The sequence below is a fragment of the Aythya ferina genome, assembly GCF_964211825.1.
Source record: "Aythya ferina genome assembly, chromosome: 1".
NCBI lineage: Eukaryota > Metazoa > Chordata > Aves > Anseriformes > Anatidae > Aythya > Aythya ferina.
Window position 1 is genome coordinate 23,548,581 of NC_140296.1, and position 27,209 is coordinate 23,575,789.

The window sequence follows — 27,209 nt, forward strand, 5'->3', positions numbered from 1 at the left end:
TACTTCTCTGGTTCAAGTTCATGAGTGAAAACAATAGAGGGACTTAAGGACAAAAAATATTGACAGATTCATACATGAAAATGCCTCAGGGTTACTGTAATGAGGGAGGAGACTCATAAAAATGTTTAGCCAATCTTCTGGTGGTGATGTTACACTGGCAGTTGTTTCTACTCCGATTCACACCAAAAGGCCAAAACCAAAAAGGAGTAAGATCACTGAGCACATGGATAAATGTAACATGTTGGGAAAGAGCCAGCACAGTTTCTGTGAGAAGAGATACTGGCAAGTCTGGAAAGATCGCAGACTTCCAGTAGATTTGTGAGTCAGGAAGCACATGGATGAAGGCAATGTACTTAGGATGTACTTAGATTTTTCAAAAAGCATTTGTAAAGTCTTCTCACTAAAAACTCTTAAACAAAATTACAGCAAGTGTCCTATTCTAAGTTGAAAGTCTGGTTAAAGGATGGAAACAAGTAGAGTTTGATGGTTACTTCTCAGGGGAGAGAAGAGTTAGCAATGCTGTCCTCCAGAAACATTTGGGTTTATTGATGCTGGTGTAAGATGTTGTTTGACTCAATATCTTCATCAGTGACCCAGGAAAAGGGAGTGAATGCACACTGAGTGGTGCTTGGATGGTGTTAAACTCTGTTGGATAGTCAAATGTTGTGCTGGTGGGAGGAACTCCAGAAGGTCTTCCAAAACTGAATGGGTAAAAAGATTGCAAATAGGCTTTAAAGTAGATTACTGTAAAGTAAAACACAGGATTATCTGTGAACCCTTGAAGTCTAAACTTACTGTTGACAGCTTTCTGAAATCTTTGGGTCAAAGTGCAGCAGTGGGAAGCAAACCGATAAAAAACAATTACAAGAAAACAAACAAAACAACAAGAAAGCAGACACCATCAGGGAGAGTACTGAGAGCAAGGCAGAAAGTAGTATGCTACTCTGTCAGAAACCTGAACTTATTCCTGTCTGAAGTGAGTACAGTGTGTAGTTCTGGTCTGCAGACACAACTGAATTAAAGAATGTATTTAGAGAGATGACTAAAATCATCCAGGGGAAAGATTGGCTGTCTTACAAGGGAAGACCAAAGAGAGTTGGATTCTGATTGTGAGAAGACAAGATTGAGAGACATATGATCAAATTTTACAATTGAGGAAGGCCCTGCTTGAGGTGAATGGAGAAATACAATTCTTGACCCAGTGCTAGGGTCAGTTGCAAGTGGAAATGCAAGGTATGGGTCTCACTCTGGGAAAAAACATGTTGCTGGTCCTGGTGCGACTGCTGGTTACCAAATACTGGGCATCCCTACTTTTGTCTCGCCTTTTAGGTGGTGGCAAAGCTAGTGGAAATGAGCCTGCTTACAGTCAGCCCTGTGAGGTGTGACATCTGGGGGTGCTCAAGGAAAGGCTGGACCTGGTGCTTAGGGCCATGGTTTAGTGGGTGATGTTGGTAGTAGGGGGATGGTTGGACCAGATGATCTTGGAGGTCTTTTCTAACCTTATTCTGTGATTTCTTGGGGGAGAGGCTGAGTCCACCCTCAGTAACAAACCCAGTGCTCACACACAGCAGTTTCCTTTTAGGACTGCCACAAAAGGGACCGTGTTTTTCTCTACTTCAGGTGGCATACTGGTCCTTCACACTTCCCAAAAAGCACTTTCCGAAGACACCCGCGGCAGAAGGGCTGCCGACGGGATTTCCCCGGCGCTTGAGGAGCGAGCGGCAGCCCCACGCTGCCTCCTGCCGCCCGAGCCGCCGAACCTCGGCATGGCGGCGCCTCCTCACAGCGCGGCCGCCCGCCATCGCCACCAGCACCAGCACCAGCACCGGGCCGGGACCGGGCCGTTTCCACCGTCCTCGGGGCGAATCGGCCGCGGGGCCCGGAGGGGCGGCGGGGGGAAGGCTCGGCAGCGGCCCCGGGGCGGTGGAGAAGCGGCGCCGGGCGGGCTCCCCCGTGAGGGTTCGGCGCGGTACTGCCGGCCGGCGCTCGGCCCCTCAGGCCACAACGCGGGGCACGGCGCGGCGGGGACCCCGGTTGGGGCACTCCGAAGTGTGAGGGACAGCTAAAAGGCTGTTTTCTGAGGTTTTAATCTAAATTTTAAATTTCTGGCTGGAAATGAAGGCCGGACCGTAACGGGGGAGAGGCCTCCTTAGGCAGCTGCACCTCATTTTACTGCTCAAAGCATTCGTAGCCCTGGGCATCCCGACCGGAGCTGGCAGCCCTAAGTGTGACCTCCGTCAAGAAAAGGGAGCAAAATATTTGCAAAGCATGGCAAGACAGCAGTTACTTCCACAGTTAAGCACAAAGTTTTGCAATTTCAGTACTTGGATATTGAACTTTTAATTTAATATTGAACTTTGCTGCTGCTTTTCTACCACCACCACACACACGTGCGAGTGCCCTGCAGGAAAAAAAAAAAAAAGTTTTATTTATTTATTTAATGAATTATTTTACATCTAGGTAAGTGTGCAGACATGACAGCAGTAGTGACTGTGGGGCACTTGTTCAACTTGCATGAAAAAAAAAAATAAATCCTTGACTGCAAGCACAGGATCTTTCCCCAAAATAATATGTAACACAAAGTTGTCAGGCACACCGTCCCCCTCTGTGATGCCTGTGCAGTAGCGCTGCTGTTTTCAGAAAGAGTGGCACAAGTGTAATTTACCCAAAATGTAACCAAGGGGAGGTTTGGGGCCTGAAAACTGATTTATTATTATTATTATTTTTTGTAATAGTTAAGGCAACTTATCCTGGTAGGGCTTACGTATCCTTCATTAGGTGATGACGATGTTTAACTTTGATTAAAACTTGAATGAAAAGAAGGCAAGCTGGTTACAAGGAGCTAGAAAGTTCAGAAAACTTGAAAGAACTTATTTAAAGATTTAAAATATTAGGTGAGACATCGTGGCTGACATGCTCTTTAAACATTTGTGTCCCACCATGGACAAAGCCCTGAGTGTGTTTCACCAGATCTGCCGAGTGTGGACAGTCAGTTTTTTCAATCTTAACACTTCATGCACTTTTATTTTCTCCTCGTGTGCCATTCACAGAGGCAGCATTTTATCTGTAGCAGTGAGAAGAAATTGCATCACTTTTCTGTTCACATTTTCCTGTAAGGGTGCCCCTGAAACTCTTGCACTCATTGAAGCAAGACCAAAGGGCTTGATGAGTGATTTTGCTACTTTATTTTGTAATTTTTTTTTTTGCTCTTTCTCCACAGTTCAGCAACTTTATTGCTTACGGTTTTACCCTAATCCCTTTACAGTTCGTGTTGTTTGGTGAGTGTGGGGGGAAATACGTGTTTCACTAATTTACATGGTACAGCATGAGCATCTGTCAGCAGGTCGCAGCGCTCTGTTCGGGCCGCTTTATCCCCTCCTCACGACCTCCGGTTTGTGTCGGTGCCGGGCTGCTGAAGCAAAAAGGCTCGGATCTGAGAAATCTCGAGGCGCCTTCCCGAAAGATAAAATAAATATAAATACATAAATAAATCAGCTTTTCGTAGCCAGGATTCACCCAGCTGCCGGCCGCCTTCCGGGGGAGGCAGGGGAGGGTTGGTCGCGGGCGTGAGGAGACCCCCGGAGAAGGAGAAGAAGGGGGAGAAGGAGAAGAAGAGGGAGAAGGGGAAGGGGCATCGAGGCGGCCGGGAGAGGCCGTGCGGAGGTGCGGGGGGCTCCGAGGGCCGCCTTTTCGTGGCCGTGCTGCGGCTGAGGCGAGCCGGCAGGGGTCGCTGCTGCCCCGCTCTGTCCCCGCTCGCCTCCCCCGGCGGTGCCATTGGAGCGGGCGGCGGGCGGTTGGCGCCATTTTGAAGCCGACAGGGGGGACCGGGGCGAGCTGCGGAAGGGGAGGGGGCTGGAGGCGATTGGCTGCGGCGGCGGCGGCGGCGGCTCCTCGGCTCCTCTCCTCTCCTCTCCTCTCCCAGCCCCGAGCGGCGGCGCGGAGCCGAGCGGAGCGGAGCGGAGCGGGACCCGCCTGGGACCGGCGACGAGAGGGCGGCTGCGGCGGGGTAAGGAGCCGGGCACGGCGCGCACCGCTTCGCCTTCTCCCCCCCCCACCCCCCCCCCAAGCTCCATTTTCCCTTCCCCGGGGGCTCGAGGAGGAGGAAGAGGAGGGGAGGGAGGAAGAAGAAGAAGGAGAAGAAGGAGGAGGAGGAGGAGGCGGGGGGGGGGCTCCCCCCTTCCCATCCCCCTCGCCCCTCCGCGGGGCTGCTCCCCTCCCCCCCCACACTCCCCCTTTCCCCGTGGCCGCCGATCGCAAATTAAATTAAATTTGCCCCACAGCGAGGGAAGGTGGTGGTGGTGTGTGGGGGGGGTGGTGGTGGTGACCTTGGTATTTTTGGGAGCTGTGCCCCTGCTTTAGGTCCAAGGGGGGGGGGAGGGGGTCACCCCCTTCCTGCTCTACCCCCCCCTCTTATTTATTTATTTATTTATTTATTTATTTATTTGTGGCTCCTAGGGGCTGACCCCTCCTTGTCCCTCGGTTTTGGCAGAGGGGACCCCCCCTTCCCTCCCTTATCTCCCCCCCCTTATCTCCGAGCTGCCCCCCCAGCCCCGGGGGCCGTCAGGACCTCGGCTCGGTGTCTCCTCCTCACTTGCTGCCAGCCCGTTTCTTTCATGCTGGCTTGCTTCTTTTTTTTTTTTTTTCTTTTCTTTTTTTTTTTTTTTTTTTTCCTCCTTTTCCCTCCCCCTTTTTGCATCAGGCTCTGTTAGAAAGCGGTCGGGAGGGAAAGGGGGAAGGAGGGGTTGTGGTGTGTGTGGGGGGTGGCGCTGCCTGTTTAGGTGAAAAACTATGAATTTTACATCCCGGTTTGCCAGATGGAGAATGGTTAATTTATGGGGTACGCATTGTTTACGTTGGGAGCCTCTGGTCAGGAATCCAGGTCTGTAACTTCATCCCGCTGCAAATAAATCACTCTCTGGGCTTCCAAGCAAATCAACAATTAACGACGGTGAACGATCCCGGGAAATTAAGCTGCAGCGGACCGGCTCCTCCAGAGCTGTTTTTTTTTTGCCTTATCCCGACTTTTGGGTTCGCTTCCTGCACACCCGACCGCTTGCTGAGGACGGTGATTATTTGGCTTGGCGTTGCTTTCTGATTTAACGCAACTGCCCGAGTATTTTCGTGTTGCTCTTTGTTTTGCGCTCGGTGGGAAGGTGCTCGGGCTGAAATTGATTTCTCCTTGCTGGGAAGGGAATAGGAGGAGTGTTTAAAGTGTGAGCGGCTTCGGGGCTGAAAACGGGTGGCAAACCACCTTTTAGGGAGGAGGGAAGGTGGCGTGCGTCCCTCCAGGTTTTCCCCTTTCGAACTATTGGAATAGTTTGGGGTTCAGTTGGTGCAATTTTGTCTGGTACCTCTTGAATGATACGCTCTAGATACTGCATGCACTCCTGTGAAGAGACACGAAACAGCTGGATTTATCTTGTGCTGTGCATAGCCAAAAAGAAAGCAGGGAGCGATACTCAGCCAGGTAAAGACAGTTTAGCCGAGGTGTGTGCATCGCCCACACTGGAAAGTGAGCACCAGTGGCCGAAGTACTTTAGTTCTTGTGTGACATCTTGTGTCTGTGCTTGAAGCAAGGCTGCACTGTGTTACTGTGAGGCAGGGGGTGATTTTTTTTTTTTTTTTAAAGTTCTTATACAGTTATAACTGCTTGAGACTTTCTTGCACTTCTTTACTACTTAGTGTATGAGCTGGATGAACTGTATTGTTCTTGATGAAACAAGTAAGTTGAATTAAAATGGAAAATTGTGTGTATAACATCTGTGTGCTGCTGAGTTGTTTTCTCATGCGCCATATGAATATGGGTTTTAGGCTGTATCTAGCAAGCTTACTTATAGACTTAAATTGAGCAAGTCAGCTAAATCGTTATTAGGCTGTAACTAAAAATGTATTTTAAAAAATCCAACAGTCAGTGCTAGCATTTGGAGAAGTATTGTAAAGTATGGACATGATGTTGCGCATTTTTGGCTCTAGAGCAGGAGGCTGCCAAAAAGAGATGCTTTTTCTTTTGGGATGTGTTGCTCTCTACCAGGTCTCAGGTTGTACTTTCCTGTCCTCTCATTTTTTCTGTCATGCAGTTCGTATGCATACAGAACAGTAAAAGGTTGTATGGACGTGTGTAGGATTCTTTCAGTAAGGGGTCTTAGTTTAAAGGTTTTTGCACTAAACGCCTTTTCATTACTGCTGACTCTGGAAGAGGTGACACAGGCTACTTGTTGAACATGAAGAATTTTTGTGGGAGCAATAAGAAAATGTGGAACTGAACAGTAAAATCATGCAAAGTAGGAAATGGGGGAGAATATGATACAAATAGAACTATTTTTCCCTTCCAGTTGGATTCCAGTGTGCTTTACCTTTAATGCTACTTAGCCCAAATTCATACCTTTCTCTTCCTTGATAGTCTTTTTCATCTTCTTCTTTCCTTCAGGCAAGAACCTAACAGTAGTTGTGGTGTCCACTACTGACAAGTGGTAGGACAGTGGATCGTACTTGTAACAAGTTTCTCAAACAGTGGTGGTTTCACTCATAGCATAAAATGCCAATATTGCAACGTGAAATAATCTTTGGAAAGACTGAGAGGGTATTGGAGGTTCTTAGTTTTGGAACTTGCTGGTAAGGGAAAACTGAGGAAACCCTTTTATTTATTTATTTTTTGTAAGGGTGTGTTAGTGTCACCGGCCTTGTTGGGGACGTGTTCTGTTGATGTATCCGGATTTGAAGTATCCAAGTATCCTCCTGGACTATTTGAACACCATTGATGGAGGAATTATGTGCAGGCTTTGAAAGAACTACAAAATATATGCTTAAAACAAAACAAAACAAAAAACCAACAACACACCCTTAGAGTTTGAACATCTAGGAATTAAGACTTCCATTGATATGATCTTCAGTTGAATGTAGTTATGTGGAAAACTTGATTTTGATTTATTCTTTTTATACTTAGGTGAAATATATCAGAGGTGTAGTATGTAAATGAAAATACACTTTATTGTAGCAGGTTATTAGTTTATTTAAAAATCTGGGACACTATTTTGGGATTCCAGAATAAAAATAAAATCCTATTACTGCAAATAACTGCTATGACACATCTAACTAGAACCAACTCAATGAAATGCAACTAGTATTTTAGCACCTTGATTCTTAAAAGCAACTTATCCCCTTCACTCTTTTTATAACTTATTACGATCGCTGCATATACTGCTTCCCAGCCTTTCCTAACATGTGAGGAAGTGTGTAGTCCTTCTAAAATAGTGGTTTTTGGGGATTAAAACGTCTGTTGCTTTGTCCCCATCAGTGGAATTTACTCTTTGAGGTTCTCTCCCAAGCATTGGGAAACATTGTACAGCACGCTCCTTGTTCTACACTGCCTGATCTTCAGCTCTTGTTATCTCAGCCAATGGCAACTTTGATATTAATATGCTTCAAGAGAGAATTTTTTAAAAAAGAGAGGAAAAAAAGCGAGCCATACCTCATTGGGAACAGATGGACGTGTTTGTACTAATCATCTTGTGTCTGTCACCATTTATATGGCAGTACCGTACCCAGGGATCAGGACCCCATCTGGGGTTTTCTAATTTATACCCCGTTCTTCGGAGATCGATTCCAGACAATCCAAACTCCGCGTACTTTTTCTCCTGCTTAATTAGGCATCCTGGTGGATGCTGCTGCTGCTGAAATTAGATGCTTCACTTCCATTACTTTTTATGGGATAAAAAGAGACACAAAGTTAGCAGTCAAAAAATGTTATCTCCTTAATAGCTTCCGTTGTATAGACACCTGAACTGCGTTTCATGGCTCTTTTAAACAGGACTACATTTAGCTAAAGCGTAATTGTTAATCACTTAGTGACCATTGAGTTAGGTTTTCCAGCTTTTGTATAAATTTACCCATTAGTTGTCCACAGCTTCTTTCAAAGCAGCCTCTGCTTCTCACTGAGGCATCCCCGGTATATCCACATTGTAGCTTGTTTCAACATCAAGAGGAAGGCTTCTGAAAGTCTTATGAGGGGAAAAAATACTTTGTTTATTGGGGGGGGAAGCTGCTATCCATGCTGAGTGCAAACATATTGCTCTCAAGGAAGACTTTTTTTTTAAAAAAAAAAAAAAAAAAAAAGCCTGAAACACATCAAAACTTTGTGTGTGTGTAATCTTTGAGCCATCCAGAGCTTGGCTGCTTGCTTCTGTTAGCCCTGCTTTGTTACCTTGATGCAGAGAGTTTCAGTGAAGGCAGTCAGGTTTCTGGGAAATCTTTTTTGGCGGTGCCTATGTTGGGTTTCTGTTCTTAACAAAAAAAAAAAAGAGCTGAGTTAAGAAAAGTGGGCAGAAGATTATAGATTTTTTTTTTTTAAATTAGAGAAAGCTTTTTTCCTGCATCTAACTACTTAAAACTTGCAAGTTCTCAGGGAGAAAACCTAAGGAGGTGCAGGGTGGTTTACTTTTAGGTGTAAGGCTGCCTTGGGTACTTGTTTTGTTTGACAGCTCGGTACGAGGCGTCGTGTGTAGTTCGTCATGACTTCCTGCACACAGAAACTGAGTGCGTGAAAGAGACTACAGCTTGTGCAGCATCGGTTCGTGTAGCCTGTGTGTAGGGCAACGTCTGTGCTCTCCACGTGCCACCCACTGCTTTTCAAAGGTCTGTGGGAGATGGACAAGTCGTGGACGCCTAATTCATGGTATATTATGGTTTATTTTCTATCAGGACCATGAAATAGTCAGAAGAAGGCCATAACACTTTGGTTTCCTGGTTTTTGGAACTGGAAGAAGGAAAGAAAGTCCCCCCACCTTTCAGAAGACTTGTGAGGGAATTTTTTGGAGAGATGCCAATTAAGAGATGCATTTCCCTACCATTTTCAGCTTAGATGATGCAGTCCGTCGTTCTCCGAGGCGGATCTGTAATTGAGGGAATTAAGGATGGAGACTTTCATGCATGTACAGGTTTTTGAAAGTGTGCTCATTTCAACTGAGTGTGCTTTGAGAACTGAAAACCTTTTGAGTCTTCCCCAAGTTACAAATGCTGCCTGTAGTGAACTCTCCATCAGGTTGTTTACACAGTGTCCTATACAGGCACCTTTATCTATCAGGAACTTTCTATTCCTGAATGGGTCATTGCTCCCTTTGTCTTTTATATTGCACACAGAAACATTATAACAAACTGCAATTTCTTTTAAAAGTAGGAAACAGTTTTAATTCCTGTCTGAACTCAACAAGACTATGCTTAGTTCTGATTTATATGGGTATTTTTTTCAACTTTCTGTATTTAGGAACTTGAGCTGCATGTGAAAGTTGGCTGACATATTTTCCAAAAGCTGGGAAACATGGAAGGAATTGACAGGGGGCTGTGGGAAGGGGAAGCGTAATGGTTTGGGTGATTGAGTGTCAGGTTGGAGTACTGGATTTCTTTCTTTCTGTCAGTTTCTTGTGATGCCAGCTCAGTCTGTTTAAAGCAAACTTCCCAGTAGTGCTTGTTACTGCTATTTTGATTTCCTGGGAGGTGGGCTCTGGACCCTGACTGCTGCTGCATGGTTGAGCAGGAGCTCCACTTTCAGACAGTGCTGGATAACTTGGAAAGTGGTGCCCTAAACTTAACTCTGCAGGCCAAATTGGTGGACAGCAGCTCTTAAGCTTCAGCCTGTTCCTCAGGTTAGTCATCCATAAAATGGGGATAACACCTATTTCATTAAAGTGTTGTGAAAATAAGGTCACTTTTATGGCACGTATTACATTGGTTAGTCTTATATAGCAAACTGAGCCTCTTCTGAGCATGGTTTAACATGGGACACTCATTAAATAACAAGGAGAAAAGTTGAGCAACTTCTTTGCTGTGACTGGGAAAGAAGTCCTGTGGTGGAAAAAGATAGCGAGGGGTCAGGTAAATCATCCTCTCCATACGTATTCTCTTTAGTATTCAATTCTGATGTTTCTTAACTCCTAATAGCTGATTTTGCAGACGTGCTGTTCTGTTATCTGGCTCTTGTTGTTCCTTTTGAAGCAAACTTGGGAAACAAATCTATTGTATGGATATGCTCCGATGAGTCATTAGGTTGTAACCTTTAGCTACATGTAGCTACTCCTAATTAAATTAATGAAATGCTATTAGCAGTAATGAGTTATACTCTGTTAACCGGCGTTAAGTGGAAGGAGATCTGAGCGCTTTTCAGTGGATTCTTGCAAATATTTATTCTTGGTAGAAGAGCAGTGTAACACATGATGGCTCCACAGGAGGACCTGGAAAAGTTTGAGTGCTATGGGATGTGTTTTATTTATCTATTTATTTATTTATTTGTGGTTATTTCCTTCCCTGGAGTGGATCTTTCTGCTCAGGTGTCCCTCTCTTGACTTCCCCGTCTACTTTGTCCTGATGCCCATTCAGGCTTCTGATTAATCCTTCATTGTCCAAGTAAATCCTGCTTCCTCTTACCTTGTTTGATGACTCTTAGACTTCAAGCGTTGAGGTTACTAAACTGTGGTGCGTGGATGTTTTTTTTGTTACTGTTTTTTCCCTTCACAGCAACTTTGGTTCTCAGCTGAATGCCTTCCCTGTGACCCCTAAGCTTTCTATTCAGTGTGTCTGAAGCAGCTTGTCGGTCCCTGCAGCAGAGTTAGTAAACGTGTCCACACCTTGGTTGTTTCCATACTAAACTGAGGTTTTTGTCTTAAAGACCTCGGACAGCCTGCTCTTGAGCTGAGAATCTGCATGAGGTGTGGACAACTCCAGCTTTTTCTGCTAAAGCAGGAGGAAAATCTGGCTGAGCGCAGGCAGGTGGATGAGTGATGGGTGCAGTTGTCAGCAGGATTTACCAGAGACGTTTGCTGCTCTCCACACTTGACTCTGTTAACCTTCTAACTTGAGGGAATCAGGAGAGAGGAATCTCGAATGTGCCTGAGCAGTTCTTGTACCGTAAGAAATAGGTGGAAGCTTCCTGAGCTGTCAGACCTTGCTTGTATGCTCGTAGTCATGGTGTAAGCAGCTGGGTCTATTTATTATTACTTTAAAGCTGATTCCTTTGTTACAATAAAGTCCCTTTAATAACATAATTAAGATTAGTTTCTATTGAGTTATCTATTCTCTAATACTCCTATATGTAATATTCTCTTAGCTATGTCCATTTATAGAGCATAATCCATTTGTGTGTGTTTTTTTTTTTTGTTTTTGTTTTTTTTTGTGTTGTGTTTTTTTCCCTCCTCTGTGTATGCGTGTTGAAGCTAATATATTTTAGGTTTCTTATCTGGGTAGGTTTTTGTCCCTCTTGGGTGAGTTGTTGTAAGGAAATGATCCAGTGTCATTGGATCCACAACTGATGAGCTGTAACTGAAGGATAAATAAATATTAAGGATTAATTTCGAAAAGGAAAACAGAAACTACGGAGTTTAAGAACTTGCTATAGAAAAGGTAGCTGTAATTATACGTACATTCCGGTTTGTATGAAAGCCAGGATCAAAATGCATCCATAAAAAGAAATCCCTGAAGGGAGGGTGCAGAGAGGCCGGAGCCAGGCTCTGCTCAGTGGTGCCCAGTGCCAGGACAGGAGGCCATGGGCACAGCCGGGCACCCAGGAGGCTCCCTCTGAGCACCAGGCAGCACTGCTGTGCTGGGCGGGTGACGGAGCCCTGGCACAGGCTGCCCAGAGAGGCTGTGGGGTCTCCTCCTTGGGGAGCTCCAAAAGCCGCCTGGACGTGGGCCTGGGCAGCCTGCTCTGGGTGTCCCTGCTTGGGCAGGGGGGGCACCAGGGGCCTCCAGGGGGCCCTTTCATTATCAGCCGTTTTCTGATTCTGTGAAAACACAAATCCATAGGACTGTGGAATTAGATAGGGATGAATAACTGTGCTAAAAGAAATTACGGGAATGAATAGATTATTGGCAAAGAGAGTTATTTGTTGGCTGAGCACAGTGATAAATGTCAAAGGTAAGCTGGACTTTGCAGATTGAAACATCAGAAGTCTTCAGGTTCACATTTTTTTTAAGTGATCATCCTGGTATGTTCAAGTATGATAGCAGATGACTGGACTGTCACTGGAAATTTCTCCTAGTCCTTCGGCCCTAATAACCCATCACTAGTGCAGTTTTTTCACTTGGCTGAAGTAATTCCTCATTTCATTGGCATTTTGTAAACAAAATTATGCTTTCTTCCTCTGTCTTCAGGGACACAATTATTTTTTCAATCTATGGCTTGCTGTCACGTCAAAGCTTTGTGAAAAGCAAATCATGCTCTAGTTATCGGAGGGGGAAGCTGAACTGGTACATGTATAAGCCATCTGTGTAGACAACTTCTATTTGTAAAACGCCCGGCTCTATATGACTTTGGTACTAAGATTTCAGTAAGCAACCCCAATATAAGTGTTTGTTTGTAATTTATATTGCATAGGAGTGGATGCAGTGTTACTTAGCGTATCTGGCTTCACAGTGGACTACCTGTGCTTTCTTTTGGGTTTCACAAGTTGAACTATCCTACCAGCATTTTTTTTGGTTTGTTTTAAAGTCATTGCGACTAAAATAGCACCCTATTATAAATAATTTTATAAATAGCACCCTATTACAAATGTTTTGATTTTTTTTTTTTTTTTTTTTTTTTAAATCATTATATGCCAAGTTAGGAATGGGAGGGAACTTTATATATGTGGACACAAGTTCTGACTTGTTACCAAAGCAATTTGATAGTTGTTGTCCGTCTGCCTAACTTCACGAAATGTTGTTTTGCTTTTGTGGTAGCGTGCTGGTATTCTTTGCATTTTTGTAAGAATTAAACCTTTAACAGTGAGGCGCTCCAAGGCATTTTTTGCCTAAGAAATACTAAAATGATACCAAATGCTGCGTCCTCCCAAGGGGCATCGCAGGGATTGAATTTGATTTGTTTCTGATGTCTGTTTGGTGTAGTTGTCTCCTGCTTTCTGTCGTGTTCCCCTTATTCTCCCAGTGGCATCTGTGCCACTCTTGCATGCTTTTTCTTCCCTTCTGTACAAATATTATAAACATTAGCTGTCTAAAATAACGTACCTCAGTTATGCAAAATATGAGGCTGTTACGGCTGGCTTTGTTACGCTGTTTTGAAAATAGAATTAATGTAAAGGAAAATACCATTCCTGCCCCCCACCCCTATTCCTTCCCAGCGCTAGAGGAAGGAAACCGTTCTTGTTCATAGTGCATGGGAGTGGATGGGAAGTACAGAAGTGCTGCACCCTGTTTTCGGGTGAGGTGGGGATGTCTTCCACTCTTTCTGGTATTTACAAGGGTTTTCTGCCTCTCTTTTGCTTATCCCTTTGACTGCCTCCTCTCTTCTTTTCATATGCTGTCCTGAGGTATCGGACTTTGTTGGCACTTTTTTCCCATTTGAATTATCCCGACTGTAGGTGCTGGTCACTGTACATGGTATTCCAAACAAGTTTGTAGCAGTGCTTTAAAGTCTGTCTTAGCTATGTGGTGTGGTTGCATAGTACTGGTGTACATAGTACTGGCATTGTGCTTGGACACCTCGCTCCCTCCCCTTTATTTCTATTTAACTTGTAGTTGGTTTTCTTTCAGGTTTTCTTTTCAGGTTTTCTTTCTTTTTTGCTACTTTTTTTTGTAGCAGACATTTCTTGTTTGGGGGATTAAATGTTGTCCCTTTACTTAAAAATGTTTCAGTTCCTCTACTCTTTCTGTGTCTTACTGAAAGAAAATCTGACCCATCTCCATGCAAACATTGCGATCCAATTCAACGCTCACATAATAAATGACTAAGTGCAAGAAAAAAATGCAAATTGTTTTTATCACAGACCAATCAAAGACATTAAGGACATTGTATTATGCTGGTATACAAGTGATGTTTATCCCTGTATTTAAAATTCTTCCTTTAGGATGCAGATTTTTTTTCTAAAGTCTCCAAAATGTTGTTGCTCTACTGCCGGTGCAGATGCACTAGTTTATTTTTCCACTCTCCTTTATTACAAGAAAATAAAGGCAGTGCTGTTACTTAATCTGATGGTGTACGACAACTTAATTTTTAAACGCCTTCAGAGAACTTTGCATACCACCCTGGTTCATGAATTTCAAGGCAGTGTCTGTGTAGTTGCTTTGGTTTGAAAATAGAGGTTCTTGGCATAGAGAGTAACATCTGATCGAGTAAAGCTGTTACAGATTGCCAAGGAAATGAAGTTTTACCTGTCATTACTTTGAAAATAGCTATTTGGATGACTTTTTAGGTTATTTCAATATCTTGATACCTACTCATTACTATGCAATAGTACTTCTTTCATTTCTAGCTTATAAAGTGCAATTTATTATTATTACTATTTTTTACGACGGCTATCTTGGTTTAGCTCATTCCTGGGCCTTATTTCTGTCCTTCCCAGCCTTTGTGGTGTAACTCCTGTTTCCTGGGGGCTATGATTACTTCTTACAACTTAGAGAAAGCAATGGGTTGAAATTGCTTTGTAACGTGAAAACTTCTCGCACTAAAATCAAGGGGCAAAACAGTCTAAAATTCTGGATTGTTTTGTGCCTTTGGCGTGAATTTTGCCCATGTTGGACTTGTATAAATCTGTTTTCAGTTTGGACCTTTCAAAACAGAGGATTTATGTATGTACTGCTTGTCTTTTTATTAAATGCAACCATTCCTTGTCTCCGAATGTTGACAAAATCATCTCCTGTTGTTACATACTTCTGGGATATTGTTGGCCAACTCAAGTTTTGTCATATATCCTGAGCAAGTGTGACACAGGGTAGCTTGGGTCTTCCAGATGTGTGCACGTGGCTTTCTTGACAGCGGAGCTGAAGTGTTTTGTTCCAAGTTTTCCACTAAGAACTCTGCCCTGGTAGCTCACGATGAGGTTCGTGGGGACAAATTTCATTGCTTCTCTATATTGGGGAGCTCAGAAGTGCAGACAGGATGTTGTGAATGTGTTTTTTTTTTTGTTTTTGTTTTTGTTTTTTTTTTTTTTTTTTTTTTTTTTTTTACCTTTCTGTATGGGTAACATTGGCGTGTGATAGTTTCCTGTGGTAGAATGGAAGCAGCATCACCTATCCTGCAGCTGATCCTGCTGTTGGATACATCTGGAGCACTGACTGGTGTGTCAGATTTCTCCTCAGCACCAGGAAGGCAGGGTATCTCAAAGGCGTTCCCCTAAAGAAGCTGGGTGAATTGCAAATTGAACATATATTGTAAAATGAATATGTTAACGGAATTCCTTCCTTTCCAAAATCTGTGGGTTCTGTGTGACCAAGATGGCTTTGATTTCCCACAGTTACTTCAGATGTTGCCCTCGGCAGCCTGTGGAATAATAATTGTTCCTGTCCAGAATAAGTAAGTTGACAACTTAAGCTGCTAGATACCAGGAATGATAGTTGATGTTGGGATGGATGTTTGACAGATTGCATGTACATAACAGCAGAAATAAATCTGCAAGTATAGCTTATGTGTCAAGATGAGGTATGGATGAAATGAGTCTTCGTTCACCAACAGTAGACACAATGTTCTCCCGTGAGCTTTATGATCTTGCATAATACTCCCTGAATGTCTTTTGTAATAATTGAATCACCATGCCTTATTCTCAAGTCTCGTCACTATTTCCAGAAAGCATTTTATGCAAACACTCTCGCTTCAGCTTAGTACTGATTAATTTGAACCTTCTATGTGAGCAGGTGAGTTCATTTTCCTTATGGCAGTCATCACATTAGCAAGAAGGATGCAAGAGGCCTGACCTCTTGAGTTAACTTCATACATGCACTTTCATTTTAGTCTTGCTTAGACCATGCTCTTATTGTAGACACCAGCTACCTTTTTGACTGTGTTCCTTCCTAAATTCTGTTCAGATCATCCTGAAGTGGAGACTGTCAAGGCATGAATGTAATCAAGAAAGACAATTCTGTAGGTTTTACTACTAAAAGTCAAGCATCTGTGGAGAGTATGTACATCACGCAGCTTTTCAGAGGCTTTGGCAAGCTTTCTTGGGGGACAAAGCATGTGCTTTGGTATGATAAGAGCACTGTTGTCTTGAATTCATATTTGTATCCTAGATTTGTGATATATTGGGTTTATTTTTTGTCTTGGTTTAATTCTCGGACATGACTGAACCATTTAAGAGCCAATTGAAAATCCTTTACATGGGATATTTCATCTAAGCATTTCAAGTTTGTCAAAGCTGAATTGACTAAAGATACGTACGTTTGTGTGCATATATATATTAATGGGGGCTGTCAAGAAAACGAGAGGTGTTAGCAGCCTCTCCTCATTGAGGTAAGCTCATTAAGTGAGGTGATCTTTAGTTTGCGAGGAGGTTTCATCCTTTGAAGGTTAAGGTGAAAAGGTCATTGTCAAAATCTCCATGTCTTTCTCTCAGGTTTAATGAAACTTCCCCCTGTTCTCTGCGCCTGCCTTTCTCCCTGCTTTTCCTCCCTACTAGAAAAGTGTTGTCTTCTCACAAAATCCCCAACATCCAAAAGTGGCTCCAGTGAGAACTACATTTCTGATTTCTTGAGTGTAATGACATCCTGCCCATTTCAGCTCCTGCTAGGCATTCTTTCTTTCCCCTCCTTTAAGGAATTGTATTTCTCTAGAGAAAAATAAGTTGTCTACAGCACTGGAAGTTTTAAGCACGTGTATTAGGCAAAAGCTGCCACGTTCCTGTCCAACCAAATTCAGTTTCAAGCCCATTGGGATGGTTTGTTGCACTTCTTTTGCCCTGCTACCATTTTTTGTGATTGCACTCTTGCTTCGTTGTAAGGTCACATACTTTGCATTCACCATGAACAGAGGAGGCTGGCCACAGGGTCTGCTTGTTACACACTTGTCTTTTTTAACCTTTCATATTTTCAGCTTTTGTAATATGACCACCTAACAAGCGATGAGATGAAATGTTTTCCCTTGTGTTTGGCTAATGGACAAATATATTGCAGATGTCTATTTTAATAACACATTCTATCAGCCTACGATCTTTTCCACTTTACAAAACAAATAATTACATCTTTTAAATGTTAATAGGTATTCCTTTGTTTAGCTATGTTTTTGCATTTTCTCTCTCTGTAGGAATCTTTTGCTATAGTTTTCTGGTGTATATAGCCTTATTTCTTTTCCTTCAGCCACGCACAGAAATAAAGGATTGTAATCATAATACCTACAATTGATTTACTTTGTCCTGGGTAAAAGTATGAAAGCTGAGATCCCCCAATTAGAGGACAGTTTTGTTTTTCCTTTGTTCTTGGTTGTTTCAGCAGTGAATTCTGCTCTGTATTTTCTGTTCTACTTATCTACTCTAAACCTGGTTTTACATCAGTGAAAATGCTGTTTACTAAATGGTCTTAAAACGGAGAAACAAAAGCACTCTTTGCTTTTAATCACTTTTCAAATGCTAAAATTTACAAGTTAGCTGCTCCTTGTATCCTCTGGAAGCTGCAGGCATCTGCAGCACCACTTGGATAGAGCTGTATGCTGAGATAGATGAGTATTGAACATTGTGTCCTTAATCTTTGGGAGGCTTTATCTAATGAAGTTTTAATGAAGCTTTATCTAATGAAGTTTAAAAAACGTTATCCTCAAAACTGGGGAGTTATCTGTGACCATTTTCCCAAGTAGTTGCAAAGTGGAGTACCACCTTCTCTATAAGTTGTTTGCAGGTTTTTAGCATGCATGTTAAGACAAGCCTTGGTACCAAAGTTGGTATTTTTGTTCTTTATTCTTGTGTCAGTTCTGTTCTTGAATCCTCCAAATCATTTGTACTTTATGGAAGTTTCTCCTCTTGCAGTTATTACATGCACATCTTTTCAGTATTAACTTATTAAGTTAACACTTTGTGGATAAAGATGTTTAACACACTTTGCTGTGTTTTCTAATGCAGGGTTGAAAAATCCCATGTTTCCTATTTTAAACAGGTGATACCACTTAGTGTAAACTGCCACAGGATCGCTATTAGTGAGTCTTCCATAGTGAAACTCAGTACTTCTCCTATCCTTTTCCTGGCTGAGGGCATAACTTTTGCCTTACAAGGTGTCTCTTCATTCCAGAAGAACTTTAATTAGTGATTTCTGTACAATCTTCCTGTGTCAGTCCTTACTATGTATAGTGCTGCCTTGCAGAAAACAGAAGCTAACATTATCTTCCTACTAGCATCCTGATTTAATCATAAATAAGTAAAAAAATATTTCTGAAAGAGAATGGAAGGTATTCACCTAGACATACCTGAATCGGTGTGAAAACTTAAGCAGGTTTTCTTGAGCAAACTTGATTCAACACTGAAGTTTCCTATTATGTTCACCAGATGAAAAGAAATGGCCAGGTTTCAGCCTGGAATACCTTTTCGTAGCGGACTTACAACTCCTTTGTAGTAGATTTATTATGGAAATAGCTTTAATTTAGTGGCACTTACATAATGAAAGTGCCTACTGCCTGAGTCACTTCTCACCTTGATCAATTGTTGTCAATCAGCTCTGCGCAGCAGGAATTTAACAGGATATAAATTTTTTCTGTAAATGGCTTAAATCATTACATTTGTGTTTTATTAATAATCCTGTTGAAGTAGAAAGATGTCTTCTCTTCCACTTCTGCGTGTTGCAGACTTCTCCCTTGTGAATACCTTGTATCTTCTGTGTAAATTACAGCTTGACTGATTTCTTCATGCCCGTTGTACTGCTGAAACAAAGCTGGTGGTCTAAGTATATTTGCTTATACTTAGAGCACTTCTGTGAATGTGGAAGTGTGTTATCATGGAACGATTTGGGTTGGAAGGGACCTTAAAGCCCACCCAGTCCCACCCCCTGCCATGGGCAGGGACACCTCCCACCACACCAGGTTGCCCAAAGCCCCATCCAGCCTGGCCTTGAGCACCTCCAGGGATGGGGCAGCCACAGCTTCTCTGGGCAGCCTGTGCCAGGGCCTCACTACCCACACAGTGAAGAATTTCCTCCTAATGTCCTATCTAAATCAATCCTCTTTTCGTTTAAGACCATTCCCCCTTGTCCTATCATTATCTACCTGAGTAAAGAGTCCTACTCCATCTTTTTTCATAAGACCCCTTATATCTTATGAAAAAGCCACAATGAGGTCTCCTCAGAGCCTTCTCTTCTTCAGGCTGAACATCCCCATATCTCTCAGCCTGTCCCCATAGGAGAGGTACTCCAGCCCTCTGATCATCCTTGTGGCCCTCCTCTGGACCCGCTCTAACAGCCCCACATTCTTCTGGTGCTGGGGGCTCCAGCCTTGGTTGCAGCACTCCAGGTGGGGCCTCACCAGGGCAGAGCAGAGGGGCACAATCCCCTCTCTCCACCTGCTGCCCACCCCTCTGTTGGTGCAGCCCAGGACGCAGTTGGCCTTCTGGCTGCAGGCGCACACTGCTGGCTCTTGTCAAGCCTTTTGTCTACCAGAACTTCCCTCCAAGTCTCTCTCCACAGGGCTGCTCTCAAAGTCATCTTCTCCCAACCTGTGCTCGTGTCTGGGTTTTCCCTGACCGAGGTGCAGCCCAGCAGTTCATTGTAAAATGTCTTGCAAGCATAGAATTAAAAGTATAAGCATCTGTGTAGGTCAAACTTGTGTAAGCTTTCTAAAATTTTGCACATGTAACTTAAAAATGCTGGTCTTGAGAGGTAACTTGATATATGTTCAGTAAGTTTGGAAAATGAGAATGATGAAGTTTGTAAAGTTGGTGACCTTACACACCCTTATGTTTGGGTTCTGGATTTTAAGAGGCAGGAATAGTAAGTAAGGCAGTAAATAGACTTCCAAGGAACTTAAGCAAGCTTTAGCCAGTCAATTCTTCATTTATTGGGAGAGACTTGTTCAAAAATACTTGAAGGATTAAGATCACATGTATGGATCTCTGAAAAAGTGTTGTTAACACGTGACCTCATGTATGTTAAGGCACAATTTATTTAATGATTAGCACAGTTAATTAAATCACCATAGGCAGCGTGAACTGTCATCCAAACAAAATGCAGTTAAATGGTGTGGTTTAACTCCTCCTTTTAGATCAGTGACTTAACATGCTGCAGTGATATTTATTGACCTATTAATGGGATAGCACAGGTACTTAATATATAAGATGTCAACCCAGGTTTTATTTGCATATGTGTAAGCTGTATTTTGTACTGTTGACCAGCTAGAGTTTGTGGAAGTATATTATTGATAAAGAATTAAACACTATACAGAAACCATCCGAATATTGAATCTTTTAATATTTAATGTCATGGCCAGTAGACTTGCTCAGCTGAAACCGAATAACTATTAGGTCCTGCTAATTAAGTACAGAGCTACATATTTGTGTTCCAGTTGTTTAAATTTCACCAAATTTTGGCAACGTTGCTATTAAGGCTGCCAAATTTATTAACTAGTAATGTTATTAATTCATTCTGTGTAGAGTAATGAATTGTTCTGTGTCCATGCTCTAGCTGTTTTTTATAATTTTGCATTAAGTGTGTTCTTTTGATTTAAATTATTTTCCAGAGGAATTGGATGACTTTAATCCATCCTGTTTTAATATCCTACAAGTGCATCTTCTGTTTTTGTTGCTTATTCCTTGCTTTAATTTTCCTGTTATCATTGTACAAAGAGTATGTATTTTGCCTTTTCTCTTTCTTTTCTTATACTTGTTTCTTCCATCCTCCCCCTGGGAAATTTTAAATTCAGCCTTTTTAATACATATCCATGCTGTTGGTTCCTGATTTCAAGTCTTCCAAGTTGCATTTCAAGTGGTGCTTCTGTGTTGAAAGAAGCAGTGCCCAGACATCTTAACTCCTACTGAACCATCTCCTGGGCAAGGAATGTAATTCATATTTTTAGTGCTAGAATTGTTTAGACTATGTTTATTTTCATTGTAAAGTAGTTTTCCAAGACTTGACTTAACTTATGATAATGCTTGACGTAGCCAAGAATAAAAATCATGATTCAATCAGGCTTTATGTATTCAGGTTAGCATTTGCCTATCATATTTATTATTTTTTCTGTCTATATTTATCTGCTTTTTTGTTGTCATATACCAGCAGAAACAACACACATCATCTTGATCAGTCAGGATAAACGTACGTTCTGGCTGCTGCGAAAGATTTTTGGGCTCTAAGTGTTATGTGGCCTTAAAGAAAGGGGCTGTTTTGAGCATTTCCCTTTTTCTTTGCCTTCTGGTTGTATGCATGGAATAATGCTGTTGTTCTGAAAACACGATGACTAACTTTTAAAGCTTAAGTTATTAAAAACAAACAAACAAAACCCAACTGTTGGCTGAATCTGTTGTATTGAATCTCAATCTCAAAGGAATTTTCTTGTTGTCTTTCCGAATGTTTGTCATCTTCCAATGTATTCCAGTGTATAATGCAATGCCGTGTATCTTTAAAAACAAATGAAAAAAATGAAATTAAATCAGTGGATCACCTCATTTGGCTTATGGATTTCCATGCTCAAACATATTCTGGGTGCAGCTGCACTGGAGGCTGCAGTTCTTAGCTGTCACTGTCGTCTTTTTCCCTGACAGAGGTTAACTGGAACAGTTGGCATAATCGGTATGTGAAATTACTGAGACTTTTATTTGGATAGAATCAGGTTACAAGGAACCAGAAAAAATCCTAGATCCTATTAAGTATTCAACACAGATTATTTTGACAGAGCTAGGTATGCACGGCTCCATCGGCAGGCTGGAAGAACAGCAGTTCCTAGCAGTGGGATGTAAAAGCAAATTCAGTTTTATTTAGCTAACAGTTCAAGTGACAACTGCTGTATAAGGGGGTAGTTTAGCAGTGAATTTTCTCGTGTTGAATGATAGGTTTTATTTTTACTATTTCCTTTAAATGACAAATGTTCAGTAAAGCTTAACCTTAATCCCGAAAAACATTCAGAAGAGAGCTGCAAATTTTAATTACACGGGAAGTTTAAAAGGTTTATTATTCTTTGTCCATTATGGCCTCAGTAATAGGCTGTTTCGCTGAATCTTTTAAAATTAATTAACGGTCCTTTTTGATTAGATGTATGAATTTTGCGGAAAATTGTTTCCTCTTTGGTGTTTCCTGTACTTTTGAGAGGGTTATGTTATGTACTTCATGTGTAGGCTTGTTAACTTTTATATTTACTATAGATACAAAATGAAGAATAAATTAAACTTCTGTCTGGCCCAGCACCCACGTAAGCGTGTTCCTACCAAAAATCCAACTCCTGCAACTGGAAATTCAGAAAATTCCTTACAGGCTTGCAGGGGAGATGCAGCTCCAACCTGACGCAGACTGTGGTGCTCCTGAAGGCTGTGCCATCCTGCCCTGGTTTAGGTCCTGCATTTGTTAAATTCAGAGTCTATTCAATGGGCAGGGCAAATCTGTCAAAGTAGTTTTTAATTGAAAAAAAATTGCCGACCGTTCCTCCTGATGAAACAGAATGATTCATTTTGATAATTTCCAGTTTAACTTGTACTTGGTGAGGAGGAAAAAAATCTTTCCAGTAATCACTTTCTAGATGTAGTGGTGGGTTGACCTTGGCGTCAATCTTCCGCTCAGGGAAGATTACCTTTTTGCCAATTAACACCAGGATTGTGAGAAACAGCCATAACTGAAAACCTTTCTCCCTGTACACCCTCTTCTTTCAGGCTCAACCTCACTCCTTCATTCCTGACTCTTTCTCCTCATTTCTGCTTCTTCCAACCCACCCAGAGGCACAGGGGAGATGGAGAATGGGGGTTTTGGTCAGTTCATAACGCTTCACCTCTGCTACTCCTCACTTTTTCATTTGACCCAACATGGACCCTTCTCATGGGCAGCGGTTCTTCCTGAACTGCTCCAGCCTGGGCCCTTTCCATGGGGCACAGGCCTTCAGGAGCAGGCTGCACCAGCACGGGACCCCAGTGGTAGCCGTTCCTGTCAGGAGCCTGCTCTCCATGGGCCGCAGCCTCCTCCAGGCCACATCCACCTGCTCCACCGGGGGCTCCTCCACCCATGGGGGGGCTGCAGCGTGGAGATCTGCTCCATGTGGGACCCATGGGCTGCAGGGGGACAGCCTGCTCCACCAGGGGCCTCTCCACAGGCCGCAGGGGAACTGCTGCTGCCTGCCTGGAGCAACTCCTGCCCTCCTGCTGCACTCACCTGGGGGCTGCAGGGCTGCTGTACTCACATTTCTTTACTCTTCTCTCACAGCAGCTGCTCAGAGGTTTTTACCTTTTCTTAAGTGTTCTCTGGCAGTGGTGCTATCAGTGTTACTGCTTGGCTCAGCTCTGACCAGTGGCGGGTCCCTTTTGGATCTGGCACTGTCCAACATGAGATGAGGGCAGCCCTTGGGCTCTCCTCACAGAGGCCACCCCTGCAGGCCCTGCTACTGAAACCTAGCCATCTAAACCCAATACACATGTTCAATTTCAAATCTAGACCTTGGATACCAGTCAAATTTAGAAGCTTGTTTGTGTGTCAGTAGGACACATCATCTGAGCAGTTCATCTTTGACTATAGTGTACGAGTTTGTTTCCAGATTGTTCCATAATGTGCTCTAACTGGGACTATATCACCCTATTCTAATCAAGTGTCAGCTGCAACTGATCTTATCTGACAGCTCTCTGCTGCTGGAAGGAGAGTTTTGATCCCCAGTTCCTTTAATTCCTCTTCCTTCCCTTGAATTAGCTCTGATGCTTGTCACGTGCTTTTCAAAATGAATTAGGCTTATTTTTCAGAGTAGGTGAATTGGCTGGTCCAGCAAAGTGTTGGATGTATTCTTGCAGCATTCCCAGGGTGAGAATGTGAGAACGAACATATGTATGGTACATAGCAGCATCCCTTCTGGAAGCTGTAATGGTGGATCTATGTCAAACAGGAAGAAAAGTGAACCTGGTTTCATCTTGTGTGTGTTTTTGAGATCCTGAGTTGCTGCCATGACAGTGTGTTAGGAAATGAATAGGTATCTAGGTGGCATCATTTTCCCGGGAGTATTAGGGTAAGGTACTTCATTGAATTTTGTTCCTCCCCCAACTTTCTCATTATCTGTTTTTACTACAACTGCACATGGCACTCAGTTCAGGTGCTGTGTATATGTAAGTACAGAGAAGATGACAGCCGCTGGCTGCTGTGTAGCTGTTGAATTGCATCACGTACCATGCCTGTGGAGTGACTTTGGTTTGTATGTTGAAGAGCGAGATGGCACCCTTGTGTGAGGCATACATAACAGATGATGTGTGAAGGGAGTTCAACGGCTTCGTCCAAGTCAAGGATGAAAAAACCTCATGGTGTATTGTTAAAGACCAATCATACGAAAAGACACTTGTCTTTGCTTCTGATCATTATAGACAAATAATGTACCCCGATGTTTGAAATGACAGTTTTAAAAGAAATCTGAATTGTTAGCTTTAGTTTCTGCCTTATATTACCTTGTTTCAGTAATGGAAATTGGATAATTATTGGCAAATTCAGGGCTGTCTTTTTCAGACTTAGTTTTTAAGAAATATTTGTGAGACCGTTAACTTTCTAGTGAACTTGGCTGATCTTGTTCATTCGACTTTATTTTAGGAAATGGGGAAAAAATAAGATACGTTGTACTGTATGTGTTCTTTAACATTGATATTTAAGTTTAACATTGATATTTAATTTCATTTAACATTGATATTTAAGTTTTTTAACTTTCTGTTTTGTAAAAGACTAGTAAAGGTTAAGCAAAATCTGTATTGTATATTCACATCCTGAAATGTGAACTGAAAAATACAAAATGCGTTGGTATTTTTGGGGCTGGGTGGGTGGGTATGTTTCACGTTCCAATATTTATTCAGTGTAGAATGACCTTGGTTTAGGTGAATAAGCAGTTATTATGGCAGGTCATGCTGTCCTACAATGGAGCGTGCTTCTCTGCCACCTCTCTTTGTAGATTCTGGTCAATCTCATTTCTGTTCTTTTATTTGCCCAGAGAGGCTGTGGGGTCTCCTCCTTGGGGAGCTCCAAAAGCCGCCTGGACGTGGGCCTGGGCAGCCTGCTCTGGGTGTCCCTGCTTGGGCAGGGGGGGCACCAGGGGCCTCCAGGGGGCCGTGCCAGCCTCAACCCTACAATGATCCTGTGATTTCTGGCAAGTTCTAATTTTGCTATAGCTCCTTATATAGGAGGTGAGTACAAAAAGAAATGCCTGACTTGGAATGTAAAGTTCAGGAAGGTGAACACTGGGAGGAAGCGTTACGGACTAATAAAATGGGGGGTGACTTGTGGGAAGGTAAGGCAGGAGTGAAGAAAAGCTGGCATTGTATAGTCTTTCTAAAATCCAACTTATCCCAGCATGTACCGTCTAGTTTTATTCACTGTTACCTGTTTTCTATTAATTTTATTTTTTTAAGTAGAAGAATAATGCACATCCTCCTCCTCTGCAGCAGAATTTTGTATAGATTAGGGTGGGTTAGGGGTCAGCCTTTACTTGCATCAGTTTAAAGGGACTGAGAAACTGAGTAGTTGAGTTGGATCTATAGTTGGAATTTAGGAAGGAGATACTGTTGCTTGTCTGTACTCATTTGTTTAAAAATTTGGTTTTATGGTATAGAGGAACAACTTCCAGTTGGCACGCTCTCTTCCTATACCTGCTACTTTTTCTTGTGTGCAGGTATATTCTTGCTGTATTTATGGTGGAATAAAACTATTCAAAAATACCGTATTGCCAAATTATGCATCACAAATGAAAATCAGTGATGTGTAACACTTGAAAAGCACTGCTATTTGGATGTTTGAGGAAATTGTGCTCTATTCAATTGTTTGGAAAACAAAGTGCCTGTTTTCAAAAAGTATAAGAATGTAAGCTGGCTTGGGTTTATTGTTAACAAGTGGTGGTAACAGTTCATGCAATGAGATAGAAGCTCCATGCTTCAGTCTCAAAGTGTGATGATCAAATACATTCAGTAACGAGGATTTGTGGCTTTTTGTTTGTGTATTTCTGGGAAGCTTTATCATATGGTAGGACAGTGTACCTGAATATCAAAACAATTGCTACCATCCACAATGTTGATTAGTAAACCCCCAAAATACATATTTTGTCCATTTTTCTTCTTTGTATGTTTTCTTTTTTTCTGTGTGTGGTTCTGGGGAGATTTTTAACCCTTTGAATTAATGTAATTGCTTGTTTAGCAAGTTCATGTCTACCTTCTCTATCCTGCTTTTACAGCACTGACTTGTTTTTCTTTTTTTTCCCCACAGTTTTAAAATTGCGAAATCATGGCTCATTCAAAGACGAGAGCCAACGATGGAAAAATCACATATCCTCCAGGAGTCAAAGAAATCTCTGATAAAATATCTAAAGAAGAGATGGTGAGAAGACTAAAGGTTAGTACGCATGCTACTAGTGGCAGACTGATGTTTCTTGTACAAAGCATTCAGCGATCCTGTTACTCTATTTCTTATCCGAAAGGGTATTTTTTTTTTTCTCTTGGGCTTTACGACAAAACATTTTCTATGCTCAGAAGAAGGAACTTTTTGGTTATTGTGCCTTCTGTTCAACCACTTACTTGAAGTGGATTGTTAAATAAGTATTTAAATGAGATTAAAAAATTGCAAGTGGAAATGAATTGTTAATTTCAAATAATTCCTTAATTTTTATTTTAGCTCCTGTAGTATGTCAGTGTTTTTAGAAATGAAAATACTTGACAACATGAAAAGAGCCTTAATTTTAGGGGAAAAAAAAGGATGCATGAGGATACTCTAGTTTTAGACATTTGTGTTCCTTACAAAGTTGACTTCAAAACCTACTTTATTCATATTATTTTAGTCTCTGTCACAAAGACAGTAAAAGTCTTTGATTATACTATGCGTTTTTATGTCTTCTGAATTTCTTGACAAGTTTCTTTGGCTGAACTGTATGGGAAGCTTGGGGAGATTTGGAGGTTAATTATGTAGCTACATTTCTTTATCTACTCAAGTACTCTCCTGGAAAGGCTTTTTAGTAGTGTGCAGAGGGGGAATCCTGCCGGTTGGCTTGCCCTGGGAAGCCAGAGGGAACAGAGCTGGGAGAGGGACCTTACGTGTCCTAAGAGCTGGAAAAGTTTAACTTGGAGTTTGTTTTCTTAAGAAGTAGTTTTAAGTTGTTTGAATGGGGAAACGGAAACAAACAAATAAAAAAAACAAAAAACCCTCCCAGGCACAAGGATTCCTTCCTCCCTCCCACCCGTTATCCTTTCTATGTTTTGGGAATTGAGTTGATGGTTGGTATGGTGCGTTCTAAGATCTTGGATAGAAGACATTTATCGTTTCTTTTGCTAAGAGTCACTCAGATGAAACAACTTGTTAGCACTAGTGTTTTTTTCAGCTCATGAAAATGCATACTGCTCTTACTG

General features: G+C 42.2%; 1 protein-coding gene across 3 annotated transcripts in view; it reads left to right on the forward strand.

The window, feature by feature from the left end:
- The first annotated feature begins 3,863 nt into the window (after nucleotides 1-3,863).
- Nucleotides 3,864-27,209, forward strand: part of PDS5B (PDS5 cohesin associated factor B) — a 114,592-nt gene continuing 91,246 nt past the window's right edge. For all 3 annotated transcript variants that reach the window (XM_084497614.1, XM_084497616.1, XM_084497615.1), the window contains exons 1-2: nucleotides 3,864-4,006; nucleotides 26,077-26,202. In XM_084497614.1, the coding sequence (XP_084353740.1) occupies nucleotides 26,095-26,202 (108 nt within the window). In that variant the 5' untranslated portion in view covers nucleotides 3,864-4,006; nucleotides 26,077-26,094. The remainder of the gene's footprint in view (nucleotides 4,007-26,076; nucleotides 26,203-27,209) is intronic.